The sequence below is a fragment of the Physeter macrocephalus genome, chromosome 7 (assembly GCF_002837175.3).
Source record: "Physeter macrocephalus isolate SW-GA chromosome 7, ASM283717v5, whole genome shotgun sequence".
Lineage (NCBI taxonomy): Eukaryota > Metazoa > Chordata > Mammalia > Artiodactyla > Physeteridae > Physeter > Physeter macrocephalus.
The window spans coordinates 22,180,382-22,193,599 of NC_041220.1; the positions used below are offsets into that span (position 1 = coordinate 22,180,382).

Here is a 13,218-nt window from a genome sequence, read left to right on the forward strand (position 1 = left end):
AGAATTCATGAAGGGTTGGAAAATAACCTATACAAAGAGCTAAGTGAATCTTTGAAGTCTAGATGGTGACAAAAAGAAACGGCCTGTAAGGAATCTAGTGGCATGATTTTTATACAGAGGATGAAGACTAGTTGTACCAAACTCCAGGACACTACTGTGAGGTTGACATAAGTGTTGTGGGTTATATGTAAGTGGTAATTCCTTGATTACGCAATAGTTCTACTGTTAGATTTAGATTCCAAAGAGGAACTACACCATATCCTCCTCTTAAGGTCTTTGAAAAAGGGTTACATTTGGTCTTCCTGGAATAATACAGTTTACTCCTGCATTGCGGAATTTTTAAGGTTCCTTCCAGTTTTACAGTTCAGTTTTGTATTCTTTTGATGTACAGCTCCAGAATGGCAGAAGACGACCCATATTTGGGAGGGCATGAGCAAGTAAGTATTTTGATAACCTCACTAATAATTTTTTGTAAATGTATTCATATTTTAAAATATACAGAGGCAACAATAGTAACTATCAGGAACACTCTAAAAGTGGTAAAAATTTCTTTTAAATTGTTTTTCCTGTCCCTCTATGTAAGGTCTGAGAGGACATGTCATGTGAAACGAGTAACTTAAACCCTGCTGTCACACATATTGTTGCATAAAAGTTATATATGCTTCAGGTCAAATGATAACTACTGTATTAGTTTCTTAGGGCTGCTGTAACAAATTACAACAAACTGGGTAGCTTAAAACAACAGAGATCTATTCTCTCTCAATTCTGGAGCCTAGAAGTCCAAAATCAAGATGATGACAGGGTTAGTTACTTCTGGAAGATCTGAAGGAGAACCTCTTCTGTGGTTCTCCCCTGGCTTCTGGTGGTTACTGGCAGTCCTTGGCATTCCTTGGCTTGTAGCTGCTTGGCTTGTAGCTGCGTCACTCCAGAACATTGGCCTTCTTCCCTTTGTCTCCTCTGTGTTTCTGTATCCAAACCTCCTCTGTTCTCTTGTAAAAGTACCAGGCATTGGATTGAGGGCCCATTCTTCAGTATGACCTCATCTTAACTTGATTACATCTGCAAAGACCCTATTTTTAAGTAAAGTCACATTCAGAGGTATTAGGAGTTAGGACTTGAACATATCATTTTGGGGGAGAAGACAAAATATTTATTGAAAACTCATATCTAATGAGGCAGATTGGTGTAGTAAAAAGGACTTAGAATTCAAAGATCTTAACCAAGTGCTAGCTGCTCTTAAAACCTGAGGAATTACTTAGCACCCCCCTCCCCTCTTCACTCACAGGGATCTTTAAAAGACTTAATGGGCAATGAATGTGCTTTGGGAATATAAAACTGTTCATTATAATTATATTTGCAATTATAAAGGGATACCAGTGTCCTTTTTTTTTTTTTTCCTCCTAACTTTGTACTTGAAAATTTTCAATTTCAAGCCTGTAGAAATATTGGATAGTCCAACAAATCTTTGTTGGTTGTTAATATTTTGCCCTATACATATATATGTATATTTATATATAGAGAGAGAAAGAGATTTATTTATATAATGTATATATATTTAATGAACCATTTGCAAGCAATTTTCAGACTCTAGGGTAATTAAATATTAAGGGTATTTAAAATACTGATATTTATTCATTCATGAGCTGTTCATTGAGGCATTACTATGTACCAGAACATTGGCTAAGGAGGGGTACAAAAATGTGACACATTTCAGGCAGCTGCCATTCTAATAGGGACAGAGACATGAATAGTTTCCATGTAGTGATACATGCTGTAGTAGTAGGTCTGCACACTGTGGGACAGACATGTTGAGGAGGATCACTCCGTGCTGCCTGCGAAGGAGAGTGGGGTTCTGCAGACTTTCCAAAAGAAGTCTATGTAAGCTGAGATTTGAAAGATGTAATTTGCTAGGTTAGACAAAGAGAGGGAACACTAGGTACCAGGACACCCGGGTCCACATTTTGTAATCATTTCACACTTAAACGTTAGCCACCTAAAAAATGTATTTCCCAAATTTATGCATACAAAGAATCAGAAACCAAAAGTGAAATATTGGGTTGGCCAAAAAGTTCGTTCGGGTTTTTGGTAACATCTTACGGAAAACCCAAGCCAACTTTTTGGCCAACCCAGTACTTTTAAAGGGATTTAGTATTACTTCTCTAAATAAAATAGACTTATATAGCATTCATTACTCTTGATAATGTTCTGATTGGTTTAGAAAGAATGAGTATGCATTGCTTTCCACATTAAGATACTTCTTTTGAATTTTATTGTACAGATGATGATATAGGATAAATCTAAGAGCATTTTCTTTGATTATAGCATGAAAAACATTTGGCTACTCATATTATAAAAAACCTGTGTTTTACCTTTCGCTTTTAATATGCTATCTAACGATTAAAGGCAAACTCTAACCAGCATTAGGGTTGGTCAGCTTAGTTTTAAACCATGCTTTCCTGTCTATACGCAGGAAATCCTATCAGCAAGAGATGGTCCTTTATGCCACACAAGAGCAAAACCTGCTGAAAACATTCATTTTGAAAGCTTTTCTTATGTGGGCATTTTTGTGATCATCAGCAACAGAGGTTGGGCATGTTCTGATATTTCCATTTTTGAAGGGAGAGGTCCTTGAAGTTTATTTGTTTCCTTGTCTCAAGATTAATGGTATATATTTCCTGAAATGTGCATGTCCTCAGTGTTTTAATGTATTCTGCAATTTACTCCCCACCACTGACCTAATGCACAGTGCAAGCTGCAGCACACAACACAGCTTCCCTCTTGTCTGAAGTGGGGCATGTGTCTCTCCTAAGATCAGAGTGTTGGCCCTCTGACCACTCGTTTTAGCCACCTGCAGGACCGTAGGAAAGATTTTTTTTCTGATAGGTCATCTTTTCTGCTCTGAGACTGATGAATTCTCTCTGTAAGGTGGGGCCCATTTTTATAATAACATGTTTTTTCATTCCTTTATTTCCTTCTTAGCAAATGGTGAATAGTGTAGATGAACTTCACTCTGAAGCACTGAAGTGGAGTACATTTATTGTTCCTCAGTTGAAAATTTGCATACCTCACAACTGGATCTGAAGCCTTCTTTATTTAAACACTGCATTTCTTAGTCTTGATTTAACTAGGCATACAGATTCTTAGGTACCCAAGAATGTCCAATAATATGCTAGTAAAGAAAAGAAGTAAAATATTTGTGTTTTTTAAAAAAATGTCAGCTCCAGCATATTTACTAACTAGTGTATCATAAAAAAAATGAAACGTTTGGTTTCTGTGCTGTCCACAGACATTTCACAGATGACTTATTTAGGTTGAAATAAATACCAAACTCAGAAATATGAATTTTAAATCCTGAGTGAACTAAGTGGGAAGAAAATGTTTCTCTTGGGATAAGTAATTATTAGTAACTTACTGTTCGATTATAATTCAATCAAAATATATTGTTTACCCACTGTATTAGTTTTCTGGTGCTACTGTAACAAATTACCACAAGTTTAGTAGCTTAAAAAATACAAATTTATTCTCTTACAGTCTGGAGGCCAGAAATCTATAATCAAGGCGTTGGTAGGGCTGCATTCCTTCCGAAAGCCTTCCTTACCTTTTTGAACTTCTAGAGGCTGTTTGCATTTCTTGGCTTGCGACCCCTTCCATCATTCCAGCTTCCTGCTTCCATTGTTGCATCTCCTACAGTTCACTTTGATCTCCTGCGTCCCTCCCATAGGGCCCACCTGGATAATTCAGGATAATCTCCCCATCTCTATATTCTTACCCTAGTAACATGTACGAAATCCCTTTTGCTATATGAGATAGCAGTCACAGGTTCTGGGGACTGGGATGTGGATGTCCGTGGAGGAGCCTTTATTCAGCCTGCCACACCCACTAAATTCCAAGTATTTTGTGTCGTGCTAGGTAAATAAAGGTGGAAAAAAAAAAGCGAGGGAGCCCAGTGCTCAGTTGTTTGCTCTTTGGACTAAGTTGTATTTTCAGTTTTTCTGTAAGTGGTTCTAGGGCTGCTGCCTAATTCTTTCAGGCCTTGAAGTTGGATGGCTAGAGGAGGAGTTTATTTATCATCATAAAAGAAATACAGATTTCTAGGAAAAGAAATACAGATTTCTAGGATTATCGTCTCATGCTTACATTTCTAAGAGAGTATAAGCTTTAAATCGTAAATTCAACAAATATTTAAGCATCCATTCTGATAAATGTACACTGGGTCCTGCAGATATACCAGTAAGCAAGCTACACCATGTCCTTACCTCTGTGGACTTTACAGCTGGGTCATTCTTCTGAAATCCCTTTGTCACATAGCCCCCTGTAAAGTTCTATATATATGAGAACTTAGCTATGTCTCCTGAGTGTATTTTTTAAATTCTAATTTGAAGTGTTATCAGGTTTTTGTTTTTGGCTTTAGTTTTTGTTCCTATAGTTAAGTCTTAGGTGTTTCAAGTTCAAATTTTTAATACAATGTTGGAAAAATAATGACAAATATTTTTTTCCTTTTTATAGATGTTTCATTTGGATCCTTTGAATCATACAATATTTAATAATCCAGAATTATTTCAACCAGAGATGCCACTGCCAACAGGTAAGAAAATTCCTCATCTCTGTTGCGCTGTCATTTTGCTTTTGCTTTTTTTTTTTTTCATGGCTCACGGGCCCAGCCGCTCCGCAGCATGTGGGATCTTCCCGGACCGGGGCATGAACCCGTGTCCCCTGCATCGGCAGGCGGACTCTCAACCACTGTGCCACCAGGGAAGCCCTTGCTTTTTTTAAATTCAGGATTTTCTGTACATTCTTTTAGAAAGTCAGTGAGGTACCTGGAAAGGAAATGGTGATTTATGTTTTAAAAACCAAACTTTTGAGACTTCCCTGGTGGCGCAGTGGTTAAGAATCTGCCTGCCAGTGCAGGGGACATGGGTTCGAGCCCTGGTCCGGGAAGATCCCCCATGCCGCGGAGCACCTAAGCCTGTGCGCCACACTACTGAGCCTGCATTCTGGAGCCCGTGAGCCACAACTACTGAGCCCGTGTGCCACAACTACTGAAGCCCACGCGCCTAGAGCCCGTGCTCCACAACAAGAGAAGCCACCGAAATGAGAAGCCCTTGCACCGCAGCAAAGGGCAGCCCTCACTCGCTGCAACTAGAGAAGGCCCGCGAGTAGCAACGAAGACCCAACGCAGCCAAAAGTAAAAATTATATAAATAAATTTATAAAAAAAAAAAACAATCTTTCAGTATACTTCTTTGGACTATGTTTGCACAAACATGTGTGACCCCAGTTACCCATTGTATGACTGACAATTGTTGCTGATATCTGCTAGCACAGCTCAAAAGGAATTTCTTTGCTTCATGTAGGATTTTTCCTTTCACCCAATCTTGTTATCTCTGGTGTCTTTATAACTTCTGTTTCCTTTGTCCCAGGCAAACATGAGGCAGTCTCAACTCCTCAGATCTATTCCGAAAACACTTTTGAGTACCTATTGTGTGCCAGCCAGTATACCAGACACTGGGAACATAAATTGTACAAAAATCATAAAAGTCATCTCAGTAGAAAAATCATCTTTTTAAAAAGCTTTTTGCTTTATGTTCTGACCAGTTGGATAAACTCATGAGAATCATCCTTCCTCCTAATATGACTATTAATTATCCCCATCAACAAATTGTTTAATCTCCTATGGGCGATTACAAAAAGTCAACTCAGTCTCTGTTTTTCTTTATTGATTTTTACGTAAGCTTGTTGTGTTAGCTCTTTTTATGTGCTCCTCACATCACCGGGGGACTCAGCAGATGCTCACAAGCGATGTGAGTCAATTTTGGAAGTTGTATGTAACAGAGAGTTCTGTAATCACTGAAGTGGGCATCAGCTATTCTAGTTACCATGGCTTTGCTTGTCCTCAGTGGGAGACTTTATCCAATTTGTATCATCGTCATTTAAAATTAGTGTTGTTACGCTGGAACTTTTCATTTTTTAGATCAGATGTTTTTCTGCATTTTTATATCTATTATTTCTAGAAGTTCATGGGAAGGGAAAAAAATGAATCTGCTGTACCTTCACCTTCATTAGCTTCACTAAGTGTGCTGCTGAGCCCTTTCTCTCTTTACCCCACAAAACGTATTTTGTAGAGGCTGCTGTACCTGAGATCTCCTCAAGTGCTGTCCAGTGTAAGCTCTAGGTCAGCTTCCTGTGAACAAGTAAATGTCTTGGTAGCTTCTGTGTTTCCTGTGAACTTCTTATTCTGAGGATCGAAGTCTTTTTCTTGGTACTGATACTTTATTGGAAACATGAAAGGTTCTGCCCTCAGGAAGCATATACGTTTCCATTTAATGCCTTGTAGATGCCAAACAATATCCTGATGCAAATGCGTTCTTAATGTTTTTATTTCGTCAAGTTTATGGAGATAGAAATAAGGTTATCAAAAGAACTATCTCAGTAAATATTCTGTAGTCAGAGCTTCATGTTGTAGGAATTATTTAGCCCATAACATTAGAAGAACTTTTATAATTATACCTCAAAATCATATTTTCCAGTTATTACCTCATCATTTTTATTGTCACATATTTTCCCTCTGCATTGCAGTGGCATAGTTCAGTTTTTTATAAACCAAGATGTATGGATGTTTTATTCACATTTTAAAGGAATAGAGAGGTAATATAAACCAGTATTAATTTGTAATTTTCATGTAGACTGTTTTATATTTCTTGAAATCTAAAACCATTAGTAGTTTTGCTACTTGTGGAAAACTCTATGGGATATGGCACGACTGCTAGGTCTATAACATTATGCTGTAGGATGTCAGTTCATGGCATAGAAATGCGGCCAAGGAAAACTGGCATTAAAACAAATACATGCATATCAATTCTAATTTTCTAGTTGATTTAATGTTTGAGTGTGTTCCCTGAAAGAGAAAAAATGGCCCCATTTCACTAATAAAATTCCCAAACCTTAAAATTTCACATATTTAAAGGAAATTAAATCCTACAGCAAAAATAATAGCAAAACTTCAAGTATTTTTACAACAGTTAATAAGAAGTGAGAGACTTGAAGTTTGATGTAAATGTGTTCCAACTCCTCTGTATTTTCCATGACATCCAAATGTTGCCTTCTTTTTTTTAACTGAAGTATTGTCGATTTACAGTGTTGTGTTAATTTCTGCTATACAGCAAAGTGATTCAGTTACACATATGTATACATTTTTTTATATTCTTTTCCATTATGGTTTATCACAGGATATTGAATATAGTTCCCTGTGCTATACATATACAGTAGGACCTTGCTGTCAAATGTTGCTTTCTTAAAGACTTCTCTTCTTCATAAGTTCATTTAGCTTTCTAGAGGGAATGTTAATGAATAGATTTATTATATTATTGTACAGGCTTTATATTAGCAGTGTGAAAATATTTCCTTTTCTAATCAGTTTTATCTCCTTATCAGAAATTAAATTCTAGCCATTTTTTGGAATTTTAAAATTCTAACAGTTTCTTTTCTAAAAGTAGTTAAGTACATCCAGGAATTAATTTCATACAGACAAGAGAAGATAATTTACCTAAATTATACTACATTGGTCAGTCCCTACCCTTTTTTCTTTTCTTGTGTATGTTTCAGTTCAAATTCAGTCATTTTTCGACTGACTCCTTGTAAATTTCTTGAATAATAACAGGAAATAATTATACCTTAGTTTCCTACAGTTTTCTAGCCTTATCCTGACTGATCATAATACTGAAAAGGTAAAAATAAATCCTCTCTCAAGTTAAAGTTTATTTTTAATTTCAACCTGAAAGTTTAGCTTTCTTAATAAATATACTTATCTAAAATAAGTCTTGAACTTCTGGCCTAGAGACAGTGAAGGTTGAAATGGTCACCAAAGCATTCTAGAATTTTTTTAGTACCATTTTAATTTACATTCAAACAAGTGAGAAACACTTATTGCAGAGCTACAGATTATTTTACTGTTGACATAAAAACCAGCTGGGAAGCTTAGGGACTTTCTCATATTGAACAAATTTGTATTTATACTGTCAGAGGTTCTGATTTTCCTTTGAGTTTCCAAAGTCAGGTATAGTCAGGCTATGGATTAAGCTTCTAGTATTCTTTGTTTTTATAACAATTAATTGGTATGCACCTATCTAAATTATTTTCAGAATTTTATAAAATGCTTGTTTTAGAACAGAGTTTATATGAGAGCACAGTACTCAAAAGTTGTATACAAACATCAGAAGGCTATGAGTGAATAAAAAGAATCTACCATGTCTGACAGACCAAATTAAATTTGGGAGGGAGGAGGAACAAGCTAGCCAGTTAAGGAATGAGGGCAGTACTTATGGATTCGAGTATTGGAAAGGAACCAAAAACTTAGTGTAAGGAAAAGCAGATAGCCTGAGATCATTATCTGTGTGTTTCACATGTAGGCACTAGTTCAGTCTCTTGTAATGTCACATTAAGCACATTCTCTTTGAAGAATGGAAATCAGTGTCTAACGATACGACGGCAAAAGAAAATTTCATAGTGCCCAGGAAGTGGTTGCTGCTTTTAACTGGTATTTGTGTCATTTAAAAAATGCTTCGTTAGTGGACATGATTGTGAAGGCTATTGATGCCTTAATCCTTGCCGGACATCATGCCTTTTGTTGGGTTGTGCAATGTGCCATCACCATTCAGCAAGGCGTTTATATAGTGTGGTTCTCTGTGACGGTGTGAAACTGTTGTTAAAATAAGGATAAATTTAATATGCAAACAAAGAAGATATATCCTTGTGGAATTTTAGCTAAAACATTTATTTGAAGCCTATATTTAAAAACATAATTTCAGTTTTTTTACTTCTTTTATATGTATATATTTTTCTTTTTACCATATTTGAGAAGCCTCACAGTTTCTTTCGGTTTCTGTTTGTTGTTTTGTTTTTAGCAGATGGCCCATACCTTCAAATATTAGAGCAACCTAAACAGGTAAGAAGATGAAAGGGGTGGGACTTTCTCTTTAATTGTTAGATCCATAAGTCCAATATTAATATCTCAAGTACCAAATAAAATAATAAACGAATTTTACAAAGGAAGGACCTTATCTAGAAGATCAACAACCTGACAAATTATGTGACAGCTTTATTCATCCACTTTACATTTCTCTTAGTCATTCTTCACACTGTCCTGAGCCTCAGTATGTAGTTCTGTAAAACTTAGAGATCCTTGATATCCCACGATCTCCACTAACTTTGCTTACCAGCCACTCCTAGGAGAGGCATAGGTTATCTCCACTCATTTTCATTTATAAGGGAATACACATGCGTGCCGTTCATGTACGCTGAGTTAGGTCCATCAGCATGTCCCTGCACATGCAGTACTTCTTAGCCTTCCTCCTTCCTTTGGAGCTCCAGCCTTCTCTGTTCTGTCTTTGAAACATGTAACCTAAGATAATAAAGGTACTAAAGGTAGGGTGTAGAGAAAGTATTAGAATGGACAGTTGAGTTCTCTTCTCTCTGGTGTTAGCTTTGGACTCAGTCTCTTTGGAGTCAGGAGAGGAGCATTTTATTTTATCAGGCTCTTCCTCTTACTACTAGATTCTACAGAGGATACCTGGGAATTGAAGTGGCCTCCTCACCATGGCCCCATGGGTAAATATTTATTAGAAATTGTATGGGACCAGTGCTATCAAAGAGGAGGGAAGAGAATCTCTAATATTTGCCTGTAGGAGATTTCAGTCATTGAGGGATGGAAATAATGGTATAGTCTTCTGCAAAATGAGGACAAAGTCGGTAAATCTCCAAATGGATGTGCTTATTACCACATCTGTGTGAGACTGAGGATGAGTGTACCTGCTTTCTTGAGTTATATCATCCAGTACCTTTCCTAAATGTTTTTAGTAGCTCAGGCAAATAAGTGTAACACTTTTGCATTGTGTAACACTTAACAAATGCTAACTAGGTCAAGAACTTACATAAAGCATCTGTTGTGGTTACTCTAATGGTGGCCTTATATATGTATTTGGATTTTGGTCAAGATATAAAGGATGTAAATATCTTAACTATGACCAAATAGACTATCCTTACAAGATTGAACTTGGGTTAACATTTTTGGTGCAGGGACAGGAATGCCATGTGAGACTTGAGGCCGTTGTTTTAGTAGCTTGCAGGTGGCACACCCTGACCCCACAGGCTGCTGACATGACTTTGTTTTACCTCCGTGTCCGATTCCACAGTGGTGAGTTCCCAGAGGAGGCTACTTACTCTCTCAAAGACCCTCCCAGTGGAAGGTTATCCCTTAACATTCTAGGCAGTGGTCTGGCCTCCTGGAAAATTTTCTGAGTAGTCTGTGAAACTGAGAAATCAACTAAACTTTATTTGCATGCTAGGTAAAATGTGTTTTTCAAGTATCCATTTTCATAAGCGTAGCAGTACAATAAGAATTTTTAAATGCAGTTTCTTACTGTGGGTCCAGTAGTCATAAGGAAAAATAGATACTTATGATTTATTTGAAGGGTGGATTACATAGGTCCAAAATGCAAAATTTAATTTGCTGTTTTTGGATGTGTAAAAGCTTATCTGAGTAAATCAATGTGTTTGCTTACCAAACTGATAATATTTTGATGTCTGACTCCAGTGAAAGTAAGAAGATTGTATTTAAGTCAGACTTTCTGACCAGATGGTTATAGCCTTGCCTTTGAGGTTGATGACTCATTTTAAGCAAATGGAGTTACTGAGATGAATGGCTGTGGATTGGCAAACCTTTAATCTCAAAATTTAGAATCTGAAATGCAACCAGACTATGCATTTGAAGACATCCTAGCTTCCTTAAAAAAAAAAAAAAGCAAAAAAAAACAGTAATAAATTTCTATCCTCAGGTTAGAAGTTCCTTTGCATGGAAGTTTAGATACTTTTATACAGCCATGAATAATGTCTATTGTTTTTTAAATGATAAGCAAGCTATTAAGACATGTCTCTTTACTCATATTCTATTTGAAACTACTCCCAGTAAGATATAAAAGTATATGTATAAGTACTTATTTTTCCAACTGTCCTGAAGGAATTTTGTGATTAAAGATAATGAATTAATTTATTAAGTTTTAAAAATAAAATCTAGAAAAATGTTCTCTTGTCTTTGGGGTCTCTGCCACAATTTTTCCCAGCTCTGACAGAGATGAGTCACAGCATAGACTACTAATCTTTAGTGTATCCAGTTCTGTTGCATATTATTAAGTGCTAATTATCTAATATTATTTAAAAACTGAACTTGTATTTAAATTGATTACCAGTCAGGTAAATCCCTATTTTATGGCTAGCCAATTCTGGAGGCTGTTGCACACGCTGTTGCTTTTTCATGCTTTTAGAAATTTCACTTAATTATTAAAAATAAGTCAACAGCCTTTGTCTATAAAAGGTATAGGTCTGAATTTGTAACTTTTTTTTTTAGTTTGAATTTTGTGAGAAGCAAAACAGAGGATAATTGCCTCCAAATGACTAACCTCAAAAAGCTTCCCAGGTGTTTAGGTTTGGGATCTCCTGAAGAGCCATTTGCAAGAGTTGTTTTAGGTGCCACTTTGATGAGTTGATCGTACACCCCAGACCCATGTGTGACTTGAAGCAGTTTCCCCGACTAAGGAATTTACTTCAGGCCTTATTCGTCCCATGAAATATGCTTTACTGATCCTCTTTGGAAATAAGAAAATTCTCACAGAATTTAGAAACAATTTCAGGTGCTTTCATTAGTTCAGGGTACCTGGACCTCTCAGACTGCTTTTCAAGACCCTATGAGGCATAGTGAAATGCAGTGCAATCTAAGGAGGGCAGAAATTTTACATTGGTCCGTGAGCTCAAAGCTGTCAAAACCTCCGTGTTTGCTGGGCTCCACTGTCCAGTGTGCAAGGGAGAAAACCCTCACCACCAAGTAGTGGGTGTTCGGAGCTTCTGATGCCTAGGGATCCAGTACTCTTTATATGCAGTCAGCCCCACAATAACATAAATGAAAGGTGAGGATGTTCCTTAAAGTGCATTAACATATTCTTTTCACTAAAGGGTGAATTTGAGAATAGGAAAACCATCCGGTCAAGTAACTGTATAATTATAAACTACTAACACTACCACAGATTGTTTGACATCATTATAAAGTTGAGTCTTTCGGGGAAAATGTTGCAAGCTCCCTTAATATGATGATGAGAGCCATTCTCATAAGTGCTCTTGTTTTATTCTTTGTATACAAATATGCACAGTTATAATTGTTAGCTTTGTAAATCATAAAATGTTAGAACTGGAATAGACCTTGAGTATGGTCTAGTCTAACCTTATTTGTATAGATAAAAAACAGAAGTTAGCTGTTTATCAGCCCACATAGTAAAGGCTTCTAGCTAATTCTTTTGTTTTTGTTTTTGTTTTTTTTGGTACCCGGGCCTCTCACTGTTGTGGCCTCTCCCGTTGCGGAGCACAGGCTCCGGGCGCGCAGGCCCAGCGGCCATGGCTCACGGGCCCAGCCGCCCCGCGGCATGTGGGATCCTCCCGGACCGGGTCACAAACCCGCGTCCCCTGCATCGGCAGGCGGACTCTCAACCACTGTGCCACCAGGGAAGCCCTTCTAGCTAATTCTAAATCGATTTACTATGTCTATAAAATTCTTGAGTTAATATATAAAGGGACTATCTAGTTTTGGATTTATTCAAGTCAGTTAACATGTCCAGATGGAGCTGATAATAGCGATAATCTTAAATCAAAACTCTTCTCTTCTGAGCTGTTGAGAGTTGCTGACCAGATGTGAGGTCTAGCATAGGGTGTGTTCTACAACGCTGATGCGATATATTTAACAAGACATTTCTGTATGCCCTCCTGGACCAGCTGTCATCAGAGTCGATAAAGGAATTCCTTCAAGTAAGAGTCAGAGAAGCTTAACTTTGAGTCATACGGCCAATTTCAGAGCTTGGCAGCAGCAATTCGAGATGAGGAAGCTCTGATGCAAACAAGCTGTAGCACGTCGAGTCCAAGGCTTAAACTCTGCAGCAGGTTACTGTCCACATAGCACAGCAGGAGAGGTTCTGCAGGGCCAGGGGCCTGGCTTTTAAGCCACAGCTCAGTGCACAAATATCAGTTACCATCAATGTTCGTAATAAGGTTATGGGAAAAGTGGTTCTCATCTACCATCTTTCACGGTTTATGTTTTTCCTTTACTACACCAAGCATTTAAAATTTGTATAACTTTGTCCCTATAATTTTTAGTAAGTATTTCTCAAACTTATTCACCTTGTGT

At 37.2% G+C, this 13,218-nt stretch overlaps 1 protein-coding gene across 3 annotated transcripts in view; it reads left to right on the forward strand.

Moving 5' to 3' along the window:
* NFKB1 (nuclear factor kappa B subunit 1) overlaps nt 1-13,218 on the forward strand; it is a 123,324-nt gene that overhangs the window by 22,198 nt on the left and 87,908 nt on the right. For 2 of the 3 annotated variants that reach the window (XR_008617761.1, XM_024126593.2), the window contains exons 2-4: nt 392-437; nt 4,507-4,585; nt 8,900-8,940. Coding sequence is in view for 2 of the 3 variants with exons in the window: in XM_024126593.2 (XP_023982361.1) it covers nt 399-437; nt 4,507-4,585; nt 8,900-8,940 (159 nt within the window). In the remaining variant the exon portion in view is untranslated. The remainder of the gene's footprint in view (nt 1-391; nt 438-4,506; nt 4,586-8,899; nt 8,941-13,218) is intronic. The other variant, XM_024126594.3, reaches the window with a different exon arrangement.